The sequence below is a fragment of the Mastigoproctus giganteus genome, chromosome 7 (assembly GCF_048544385.1).
Source record: "Mastigoproctus giganteus isolate SK-2022 chromosome 7, ASM4854438v1, whole genome shotgun sequence".
Classification (NCBI taxonomy): Eukaryota; Metazoa; Arthropoda; class Arachnida; order Uropygi; family Thelyphonidae; genus Mastigoproctus; species Mastigoproctus giganteus.
The window spans coordinates 162528182-162541280 of NC_143581.1; the positions used below are offsets into that span (position 1 = coordinate 162528182).

The following is a 13099-nucleotide window of genomic DNA, read 5'->3' on the forward strand; positions in this document are numbered from 1 at the left end:
CATTTTCTAATTCCTTTTCCAGCTCTAATATCCTGTCTTCACCGATGAGTGATCGTACGTTATAACAGGCAAAGTTCAGTTTCCGTGCATGGCAGCCTGGTCGTACCCAGAGATTCTTAGCACCCTCTGCTTCCACTCTGATCCTCTCACTGCCATAAGAGGGAGAGTGAAAGCTTCTGGGGACTGAGGGCCATTTGTTTCATCGTGCTGTCATAGGCTGGAGGGTTTGGTCTTTTCCTCTTCACGCTGACCAGGCGTCTTGAAGATAACCTCTACACGTTCGTTGCCACCTAAGTGACATAACAGGGCTTACCATCGAGAAGGTGTGCATGAGTGGATTTTAGGGAGGCAGGCCAAACGGACTTCTCCTAAATCTTCTGTAATAGAGAGATATTGGATCCATCAGTGTTTTAGGCTGAGTGTCTGATAACACACAGGATACCTGTTCCCCTCTAAGCCCCTGTGGATAGCTAACCCTTTGTAGAAAAACCAAAGTCCTCTGTCCTATCCACAAAAGAACTGATTGATATTTCTTGTGATACATCACTTCACTCCAAGAAAAGTTTTTTAGTGTTCCACTGTCTTCATTCTGGATTAGTTTTTTGGACACTCGCTAATATATCAAACAAAACTTTTATCATTTGTGATGACTTTATGTGAACAGGTTTGTCAAATATTGATACAAAATCTAAAAAGAGAAACACTTAATGCTTCAGCAGACAATTGCTGTCAATTATCAGCTTTGCACCTAATTTCAGCAAAATCACAGGTCTCTCATTATATTCACTGTCTATTTTTTAATTTTAAGTCTTAATAATACTTACTTTTTTTAGTTTAAAATTATAAGAGTAGTGACTATTTTTTGCTTCCACTATAATACAATACACACATGCAAAAAAACAAAAAATTCCCCTTTCTTAGTGTTTTATGCCTACTATAATCTTAGGGGGTACTTGAGTATTTTGCCAAACTTCCAGGGGTACCTTGGCCAAAAGGTTGAAAATCACTGTATTAGACCAAACTGTTGGTTTCTAGGTTATAATTTCAAATGTTATAACCCTCTAAAGCCAACAAAGTGGCTTTAATTTTAAAAAAATGAAAGCCACTTTGTTGTTTCATTTTAAAAAATGAAATTTTATATATCTTTCCATATTTTGGGAAGCCTATTATGCTCTTGACCTTCACTTCATTTTTCATTTAATCCAAGGTTCATTCTTCATTTAATCCAAAAACTTCTTTACAATAGTGGAAGTACTCTAAAGCAGATTTGGAATGAGTTGGTGGATCAAGTTGTTTTTCTGACCTTTAAAAGACTCGATTGCAAACAGTTTCATCTTGACAAAGGTGGCAGATCCATCTAAAAAGAACCTTCATTCACAAGCAGTTTTGAAAAAAACCACTTGTTCAGCTAGTAAATGTCCGTTCTTTCTTGAAAAAGGATATTTGAGTCAGATGCAGAAGATAAACTGAATGTCCATCCTCATTTTGTAATAACATGAGAATACAAATAAGAAGAAAGACTGTGCAGTATGTAGTAAGAGAATGTCAGAAGTGGAAGAAAAAGACTACCTGGTATTGTGAGACACCCTTGAAAACCAGTACTGCAAGATTTTGAATTAACATATAACTATCAATCAATATCATATAACTATTAATATAACTATACACTATTACACTGCAGTTATTACAGGATAGTGCATGCATGTGATCAAGGAACTGGTAGAAGTTCCAGAATGTGGTGCTAATAAAAAAATAAAAAATAAAAGTAACAATTGTGATGTAATAGTGTATCAATTAGTAGCTATCTCTTAACACATTTCCTGCCACTTATATTTGTGAGGTCCTCTATGTGTGCCTGGAGGCACTTTTCTGGTGCACTGAAACAGGTAGGCACTGATTTTCAGTAAATGGATTTCATCTGCAAAGAATCATTACTCCAAGTAATGCTGCCATCTGCTTTATGTAGCATTCTAACATCAACAGATGCACCTGAATAAGATTCAGAACCTGCATCAGTTGAATAGAATTCTATTTCAGTATCAGATGACATATTATAAAGAGGTGATTCAAGCTACATCAGCTACAACATAGTGTATTGTCCATCTTGTTTCTTTTCAATTCTGATGTCCCAGGCTGTGAATCTATCATTACAACCCTTTAGGAAAGGGGTTGTTATAATGGATCATTTTAGAGGAAAATGCTTTTTTCATAAAATTTTAACAGAAGAAATACACTAAGGATAATGTTTTGTTTTGCACAAACTAAAGAATTAAAATTTAGCAAGCATAATCTTCAAAAATTTTTACCTTTTCTTCTTGTGGAAAATACTAAACTAGATAAAATAACTTCAACATAAGCAAAGAACATATGAAACTGGAATCAAGTATACAGCTTTTATAGCACATCTAGACAGTACGATCAAACCCAAGCAAAATCCCAGCCGTAATGCAAAAGCCCACGGTCCAGTCAGCATGCTGATATTGCTTATTTATTGACTGCAATTGAGTGGATGCATATTTGCATTATAGTTTAAGTCAATTTTTATACATTCTGGCAGTGAACGTGCTAAATGGAAATAACCTGCAAAGACTCTGTACAGTAAATTATTACACATTTGAAAGAAATTGGATCATTTTATCTACCATTTAAAAGTTTAAATTTCCTCATTTATATACTACTCAGATAATTTAATCCCATAATCCCTCTTTGGAACAATTAAGGACTGAAGTTTACTTTATTTGATTTACCCAAAAAACAAACTATAGTTCTTTTTCTACATGGTGGGGTCTCAACAATACTGGCGATATGGTATTACAATAGATTTATTTTCAACATTTCCGACTAATTTATTTTTCAGGTATTGTATACTGTATTAGTTTTCTACATTTATAGGTTTCATATTTAGTGCAGTCTTTAAGTGACAGTAGGAATAGTTTTGCATGTGTGCACATTATTTTATGTCAAAAATTATGCAGCTTCAAAAAAAATAGATATTTTTTTCATTTCAAGGCTTTTTGGAGTGTGACTTAAATTTGGGCAGATATGGCACGCATGAACACACAAAATAGGATATCATGGAAGAAAACTGTGAAAGGAAGACCAATAGCCTAGGAGGATTGAACTGTACACCCACTGGCTAAAACAGATTTAGACAATGAAGATAAATTTTATCAAATATGGGCATAAAGATCCTTATTGGCAAAAATTGTACTTTATAAGCAGTTACAAAGGAAATCATGAGCTATTGAATAACAATAAGTGTTCTTTTACATACATGAGACATGAAAAATAAATGCTCAGCTAAGAAAGAGATATAGGTTGAGCTCTTTAAAATAACTGCTGAAAAATAAGTAATTCAGGCTGAAAGTAATGATTCATTAAGATTAATTTGTATAATGATGTAACTCATAATAAACCTCCAAATAAAGTTTACAGGAAATGCCGATAAAATTAATTCCACTATTATTTTAAAAACTTTTTGCCCTTTTACCTGCAGTCAGAAGGATCTAATTTTATGGCTTCAGAAAAAAGTTCAACTGCTTCTTGATAACGGCCTACATTAGCCATTTCATTACCACGAACTATTAAAAAAAAAAAAAAAACTATATATATATATATTTATACAAACACACACATTACAAACAATACGTAAATTAATTAAAAAATTAAATAGCATAATTTTTCATTAAACAAAATTTACTTTTAAAATTAACAGGTTTAACATTTTCGCTGCTACCAAAATATAAGAAGACTCATTCAATGTGCCATAATTTTTGGAACATTTAAAAAATGAAATGTTTTGGCATCCCCACTATTCCAAAAATTCATACATCTGGTTGGAAATTAAAAGTTTGGAATTCACTGCTAAATGCAAACACTTACTTTTGTGCTGTGCTGTCAATCAGAACTAATCTTAAAATTTTATAAAAAGTTTATTCATGTACATAAACTAACATCAACAGAGACAAAAAACAAATAAAACTGTGCCAAGTCTATAAAAAAATGGCAAGCATTACTGCAAAGCATTCAATCAGTATGCCAATATCAAGTATTGTTGATAAATTCATGTGCCTTTATATTTACAACATTTGTTGGTTGACTGCTTAAGAATGACCACTTGTATACATTATGGCCCACCACTTGGGTGCATTTTCAATGGCAGCACAACATGCAAAGTGCCTTTTTATGCATTATTTTATTGGCAAAAATTGTACTTTATAAGCTGTTACAAAGGAAATCATGAGCTACTGAATAACAATAAGTGTTCTTTTACATACACAAGACATGATTATGCATTGAAGCAGCAACCGTTAAAAATTTTCCTAAGAAAAATATAATATGAGGGGCTTTTGAAAAGTTTGTGGCCTGAGTATGAAGTGTTTATTTTAGGAATCTGGTAGCATGTTACTTTTTCAACATTTCAAGTCAATTTATTTCTTTTTTATTTATTTACCCTTTCTAGTCAACATATTTTTGCCATCGGTGCTGCAGTGCATTCAATCTAGCTGCAAAGAAAGTTTCCCCTTGGATCTGGCCACGCCTTGAGTACTGTGTACAGGTCTGGAGGCCTCATTTTAGGAAGGATGTAGATTTACTTGAGCATGTACAGAGAAGGGCAACAAGATTGGTGAGGGGAATGAAGGGATCCTCTTACCAAGAGAGGCTTAAGTTCTGAAAATTGCAGTGGCTGGAGACTAGGCACCTGCGCGGTGATCTGATTGAGGTGTATAAGGCCTTGAATGGGTTGAACACGCTGAATTCTGATGGGATCCTTCCACTTGTTCAGATTACGAACCTAAGGGGGCATAAATACAAATTAAGAAAAGACAGATGTAGAATAGATGTGTGGAAATTTGCCTTTAGCCAGCGGGTAGTTAATTGCTGGAACAAACTTCCATCTGTCGTTGTGGAAGTTGATAGGTTGAATAAATTTAAGGAGGAACTGGACAGGCATTTGGAGGGAATGGTGTGATTTTTTTTTTTTTTTTTTTTTGGCTGATGCTGCATAAGCTCATGCACATGCTTTCTTGCATCCTATGCCACTACTATTATCTCCAAGAATCCATCTACTGCAGCATTGACATAACTGCTGGTCAGTGGAAAATGGATGCTAACCAGGAATTTTTTCAAAATAGGTAAAAATCTGATATTGCTTCTGGTGAATATGAGGATGGTTCAAGATTTCAAAGCCGTCTCATATAGTGCAGCCATAGCAATGACAGACCCATGAGCAGGCATGTTTTCCTGGTGGAAAAAGACTCCTTTGCTGAGTTCCCCTTGGAGTTTGTCTTTGATGTTTCCACAAAAACACCTAACAAGGTCCACATAATATGTCCTTGTGACTGTATGGTCTTTCTGAGGGCAATCTTTCATCAACATCCCGATAAACCCAGGCATGCTGGTTTTCTTTTTTTTCAACACTTCTTGACTTGACTTCTGTTCACTTGACTTGACTTGACAATTCTTCTGCATTTCTGATCTATTTTGTCAGTCAATTTTGGTACCTATTGTGTGCTGGCACTTTTTTTCATGTTCCATGTAATATTTTCTTCAAAAATATTACATGGTAAACATGTTCATATGAGATGTTCAAGATGCTGGAAATGTACCAAACTGTCACTCGTTTCATCACCCATTGCCAGATTATGCACACTGTCAACAACTTCTGGAATGATGGAGGTTGCAGGTCTTCCACAGCATGGGTCATTTTCCAGACGACTCTCCCTCCCTCATTTGAATTCTGCTGCCCACTTCTTAATCATGGAATAAAATCGAGCATCCTCCCTCAGTGTTGTAACCATTTCCTCATGAATTGTCTTTGCCGTTAGTTCCTTTTTTTCTCAAATATTGCATGGCTGCAACGTGACTGATTTTGTCCGTCTTTCCTCACTCACACAAAACTTTGTTGACTTTAGGCCCTGCAATTTAAAAAAGACGTTATTGAAACTGGATGAAACTTGGTGGGTTACAATTAAAACTGTTATACATTAAGAACAGAAATTTTTAACACTGTGCCACTAGAACAACGTCCCTTTTTGCGTATTACCTGAAAATTACAATCTACAGAAATTCAAGTTTGATGTCAGCAAGTATATTCTTTCTTCTCCGCCTTCAACCCACGCATAGTACTAAGTTCTATAGGTTCTAATACCTTTTGTGTTTGGGATTTTCATGAACTTTTCATACCTCCACCTTGTATATTAGAAGCAATACAATTGTGTTAATTTTTTTATTGAAAAAAAAATTATTTATATATAATAAATTTAAAATAATCATTCTTCTTTAAGAAAAGTATGTTGTTTTCTTATATCTACAAACCATAACCCTAAGAAAAACTTTAACTTATATAAATACCTGAAACATTTTCCAGTTTTGGCATTAGACATCAGAATTTCTGTGTAAGCTAAGAGCTAATGAGGCTTTCAAGCTACAGAAGTTAATATGTAGTACATTCAAAAAAGTTCCCGGAATCACACACTGGTATTTAAATTGTTTGTGCTATGTCAGTAAGGTTTTGTGGGGGGTTGATGTCGTTCTTGGTATGAAAACATGCCAAGTGGAACTGGCTCAACCACTTCACTCCTGTGTCACAGCTGATTGTGGAATGTTGCAGTTTGAACAGCGTGCTAACATCAAATTCTTCTTTAAGCTTGGGAAAAGTGCTACAGAGATACGATACTGTAAGCATTACAGAAAGTTTATGAAGATGACACTTTGAAGAAGACAGCAGTTTATGAGTAGTTTAATTGGTTTAAAAATGGACAGAAAACTCTGGAAGATGTACCTTGCAGTAAATGCCCTTAGAAATGCTGAAAATGTCACGAAAATGAAGGAACTTTTGCAAAATAATAGCTGAATGACTTGTTGAGATTGCTCATGAAGTTAAACTGTCTGTAGGCTCAGTAAACATAATGTTGACACAAGATTTAGGGGTGCTTTGTGTGTGTGTGTGTGTGTGTAAAATTTGTTCTGCACTTGCTGTCAGACAATCAAATGGATTGCAGGGAAGCGATCGCAGGTGATTTGTTTGCAAAATCTATGCATGATTTGAGCTTCTTAAGAAAAGTGGTCACCGAGGATGAGAGTTGGGTGTTTTCCCTGATTTTTACATAAGGGCATAGTGCACCATGAATTTGTGACTGGGGTAAGAAGCATTACTGCTGCTTACTACGCAGCAGTAATGCTTCTTACCTGCTGCTTACTATGTCGAGGTTTTGAAAGATTTGTGTGAAAATATGACGCAAAAGTGACCTCATAAATGGAAGGATTGCTGGATCCATCCTGCATCATGACACAATGTGGCAAGCAAAGGTGACCTCATAAATGGAAGGATTGCTGGATCCATCCTACATCATGACACAATGTGGCCTGGTCACACAGCAATGGCAGTTCAGCAGTTCTTGGTTGTGGGAAAAAATCATAGTCATGCAGCAGCCTCCTTACTCTCCTGACCTTGCACTACCTGACTTCTGGCAGTTCCCTAAACTAAAAATGAGGCTTCAGTGTCATTGTTTCGTTATAGTAGATGACATCGAAGAAAGTACTAAAGCACACTTACGTGCAGTAAAAAAACACAATTTTAAAAAATGTTTGAAATCTTGGGAAGACCGATGGAACAAGTGTGTGCAGGAGGAAGAAACTTTGAAGGTGATTAGGTTAGTAAGTCCAACTGTTCACTCAATAAACTTTTATAGTAAAATTCTGTGAACTTTTTAAATGTACCTCGTATAACAATTATGTACTTGTCCTAAAGTACTAAAGACACTATTTGTATACATAAATAAATCAATAATAAAGGAAAAAAACTATGTGTAAGTTTGTAGTAAGAGGAAGCACTAACCCTGAGAAAGCATTTCAAAGAAGGGCAACAAGCCGTCCCTAAGAAGAGCAACTTTAATGTGGACTGCAGAGATGGCGATCATACATTTTATGGGTGATTTGATCAAGGTGTTTCAAGTGCATTAAAGGAATAAGCAGAATGAATGAGGGAAGTACATTCACAGAGGCAGATAAAAATAAAACAGGGTGACATACAAATAATATTTTGGGAAGCCACTGAATATTAAATCTCATGAAGTTCACCTTCAGGAAACAAGTTGTTATCGCTGTCATCCCTGTTGATTTGGTTTAGACTACAATTAAGCCAGTCTCACAAGGTTATTCTTGTATTTCTCTCTTTTTCTGGTGAACTGTAAAAATAGTTTGAATCAGACGGTAAACATAAGTACTATGAACAGCCAGTTTTTACAGTTTTATCGGTAGTCATTTTGTTTTTGCACCAAAGCAATTAAAGCTATGAAGCAATTTACTATGTCAGTAAACTATAAACTTAGTGTATTTTATGGGCGGTTTGCTCTTTTTATCTTGGAAATTTGAGTGTTTTCAGCTGAAAATTTGAATTTGAGATAAAACTATGCAACCCTTGCCCTGAACTGAATAACTCACCCATGGTGTGAAGAAAATATATGATTTTCTTCACACCATGGGTGAGTTATTCCCTAAAGGTATGTAGGAACAGCAATGATAACTGCTACACCACCAAGTGTTCAGAATGGGGCCCATAATTTTCATACCTTCTGCTAGGTTGGCTGTTTTCCAAGTATTTGACACATTGGCTACTTTCATCACAATGTGCCAGTTCCCATGGTATGCTAGTTCGTATCATCTTTAAAGTGTGTTGTTATTATTATTATTAGCCATATGGTTCAAGAAAGCCTGAGGCTTATGCTGCACCAGTGGAAAAAAAAAAAAAATTTTTTTTTTTTTTTTCTGTGTAACCTGATAGAGAGAGAGAGTCAGAAGTAGAAGGGAATCACCAAGAAAGCAAGAAAAAGAAGAATGATGATATCCAGCTCAGGACCCTGGGTTTGCCAAGCCCATACTCATCAGATGTGAGCCCCTGGGCTTAAGTGCATGTACACAGTCCAATCTGTATGTTGCATGAGATGAAAACCCAAATAAGTTGTGGGGAAGGGTTTTCACTACATCAGCTTTGAAGGAAGAGACCTTCCTTTGAACTCCCCAACAGAATCTGAATCAACTCCTCCAAATAATTGGCAAACCCACTATATTGTTATGAAAACCTAAAGTTATATTTGCAAATTTCATTTTTGGGTTCGAGCCCGTGACCACCAAATACAGAGGATGCGGAAAGGTCAGGGAATGACCACTGCATATCCCCGGAGCAATATGGCCTTAGTTGCTAATGCTCCTAAAAAACAAATAACATATACTGTGTAAAGCGACAAATTGCTTGGGCCTGTTTCTTGTAAGCTGGATAGAACGGCTCCTTGAGGAATGCCTGTTGAGGTTGTGACGAGAATATTGTCAGTACTAGTGGGGAAGAGAAGAAGTCTGCAATTTAGGTTGTATTGAAGATAGGAAATAATCATTGTGTCAACAAAAAAATGATTTTTCAGTATTTCAAAAGCTTTTTTGAGATCTATGTTGTCGAAAGCACCTTTGATGTCAAAATAAAATACATCGCATTGTGCCTTATCTTGAAACGCAGTTTGGATGCGTACAGTGGTGTCAGCTAAGCTTGTTGTTGTGGAGCACCCTCTAGGACCAAAATGCATATTGACAGGTGCATTAGCGAAGATTGCATGTTGAAGATATGGTAACATAGTTTTATCAATAATTTTAGCAATTATTGATGAAACAGCAATTGGTCGATGGCCAGGGTGGTTATTTCTGCAAGCTTTTTTAGGAATCAGCATAATCCTGAAAGTTTTCCATTGTCTTGGAAAGAATGGCTGGGAAATGCACCTGGAAATGATATGCACTAACGAATCAATGATGTATACGCTGAACAATCTAATAATAAAACCAGGGATGCCTTCAAGACCTTCACTACTATCAGGGTGTAATTGGTTAACTGCATGCTGAACTATATCCTTGCTCACAAGTTGGTTAATTAGCAGGGCTTGACCCAGAGACACATCATGTTGCACTCTGTCTGCTTGTTCATAAGAATTAAATACTATAAATCTGTTTTGTATACCTTCAGTGCAAATGTCATAATTGCTTGTTTCCATATTGCATCTTATCCATTCAAAAACAGATCATGCTGTAAGGTAGCTGTTGTTTTTGTAGAAAGTGCTCTTTTATTGTGCTTTAGGGTGGACATAACATAATATTTGTATGACTGAATTTTTTTGAGTTGAAACAATGCTCTGCTCTTTTTATTTAGAAGACTACAAAAAAAAAGGGCAATTTGAATAGGTCTGCCAGGGGCCAAAGTTCATAATATTGTACAACAGTTAATATCTTTTAAGGGCACAAAAGGTAGTTGTTACTGTAGATATAAGTAACAATGATAGTACGCACAGGCAATCTGATTATTTACATTACAGATATGAAGCAATGTTAAGAAAAAGACATGAGTTAGGGGTAAATTTTAAAGTGTCAGGAAATTTGTCCAGGCATGATAGGAGGAAGTATGTGATGAAAGCAATGTCAATAAATTTGACTATGGAGAGTTATACACAACTCATGAGATAAAAGGCAATGGTTAGACCCCCATTGTGAGTTGGCATACAGGTCTGAAAGCCTCATTTTAAGGAAGTTGATCTCTTGGAATGGGTACAAAAAAAAGCAACCAGTTAGTTAAGGACACAAAAGGGCACTCTTGCCATAAAACACCTCAGTTCTGCAAATTACAGTGCTTGGAAACCATGCACCTACGAGGAGACTTCATGAAATATTTAAGGATTTAAATGGATTAAGAAAATAAATGCTGATTAGATCCTTTCTCTTTATCAGAAAACATGTATGGGAGATATAAACTTAAAAAAAACTGGACTTTAATGTTACTGAAACATTACCGTTTCCAGTTACTTTAATGTTTAAGTTTATATGTTCCAGTAATTTATATGTTACTGGAACTTTTAAACTTAAACTGGAAAAAAAAAATAATAAAAAAGGGATAGCTACAGGATTGTGTCTGGAAATTTTCTTTCAGAGAGAGTAATCGACTGTCACAACACACTTTTGTCTGACGTCGTGGAAGTGGATATTTTGAATAAATTTAAGGAAGCATTAAAAAAATTATTAGATGCGAAAGATAGGAGGGTGGTGGTTTTTTTTTTTTTTTTTTTTTGCTGATGCTGTGTCAGATTGATTCCTTGTATAATTTGCTGCTCCCAATACTAATTTCTTAACATGACCTGCCCTCCTTAACAGAAGAGGCTATTTTTTTATACAGACAGAATATTAAATAGAAGAGGTGAAAGAATATTTTCTGACGCTGTCAGGACAGCCTTAGGTGGGTTAGAAAACTGCCAGTATGATAGTTGAATGACAGCCAGTAACAGTGATGAAACTGATTCTTACATTGCTTCTGTTGGAGACATGCAGCCTGCGAAGCAGAGGGGAATGAGGACCTGCTGGGGGGGTGGTCCACATTTATATGGGTTGTGTTAATTACTAAAAACATAAGCAATCAAACATTTACTTGCTTATACACACACTAATGCTAGGAGCACAGAAATAAAGTTTATGAATTTAAAGTATTGGTTAAGTCATCAAATGCTGACATAATAGGAACATCAGAAACATAATCATTCTAATATAGGGGATGAAAGATTTGAATACAGCAAGCCCAATATGTGCAGAAAAGAGTGACAAAACAAGAAGAGGGGAGTTAACCTCTTGCTCAAGAAGCACACATTCAAAAATAGTACATTATGCCCAAATGACAAAGGTTGCCAATATAATATTGAGTTGACATCTGGTGAGTATGGGCTTGGCACACCCAGGATCCTGAGCTGGATATCATCACCCTTCTCTTTCTTGGTGATTCCTTTCTACTTCTGACTCTCTCTCTCAGGGTAACTCAGGAATTTTTTTTTTTTTTTTTTTTTGGCTGGTGCAGCATAAGCCTCAGGCTTCCTTGCACCATATGGCTAATAATAATAATAATAAAATAAAAATAATAATAAATTTCTATTTATTTTTTGTATTAGAAGAGGAAATGTACAAAGCATAATTTCTTATAGGTTTAGCTAACTATGTAATATCAGTGTAGATACACCATGAATACAGCAAGCCCAATAAATTTGAACTATGTATGTAGTGTAAAAGGCATCGTTTTAAAAAATTATTTCGCTCTCGGCTTTACAATGAGATAGCTCATATTGCACTACTTCAAATAAATAACACTTCTGTAGTAGAGAAGACTGGGTGGTGGTATCCTCTGAAAATAAATAACAGCAGTCTTTTCTACTAGAGAAGCGTTATTTATTTGGAGTAGTGCAATACCAACTATCTCGTTGTGAAGGCAACCACAATATGAGATACAATTAAAACGATGCCTTTTGCACTACATACATAGTTCAACTATGGTGTATCTACACTGATATTAAGGCGCCTCCGTAGCCAGGTGGGAAGGAGCAGCAGTGCGTAGTACACGCTTCTTGATTAGACCGGGGTTCGAGCCCGTCACCACCAAATACGGAGGATGTGGAAAGGTCAGAGAATGACCACCGCATATCCCGGAGCAATATGGCCTTAGTTGCTAATGCTCCTAAAAACCAAATAACAACAACAACAACACCGATATTATATAGTTAATTACCTAAACCCATAAGAAATTATGCCTTGTGCATTTCCTCTTCTAATACATTACTATTTATACATCATTTGGCATCTCTCATATTGCTGAAATAACTTTGCAACTGTGATGGCATTACCAAGGTACCTGCCCATCACTGATGATGAAGCCAAATAGCTTTGAAACAATTGTCTAGGTGGTGGTATCCTCTGAAAATAAATAACAGCAGTCTTCTCTACTAGAGAAGCGTTATTTATTTTAAGTAAAACATAACTTTCTGTGGCATATGCATATTTAAAGGCTAGATGGTTAGCTGTGGCAGAATATCACTGGAATATCCCCCCAAGCCTTATTCTGTGTGTTTCTTGCTGCTGTGCATTCTGTACTCCACCATGGTTTGCAAAATGATGGAAACTAGAAAAACGTTTTTGAAATTGCAACAAGAGTAGGATGGGCAATATTTTCTGTGATACATATTCCACTGGGATAGACTTTAATTCAATAAATAATTTATCACAAGGAAGTGATTGCTACCATATGGGTTCT

The 13099-nt window shown here is 35.8% G+C and overlaps 1 protein-coding gene across 1 annotated transcript in view; it reads right to left on the reverse strand.

The window, feature by feature from the left end:
- Positions 1-13099, reverse strand: part of LOC150083300 (uncharacterized) — a 300614-nt gene that overhangs the window by 138761 nt on the left and 148754 nt on the right. Inside the window, exon 9 of the mRNA XM_090378469.1 lies at positions 3491-3581. Within this exon, the coding sequence (XP_090234595.1) occupies positions 3491-3581 (91 nt within the window). The remainder of the gene's footprint in view (positions 1-3490; positions 3582-13099) is intronic.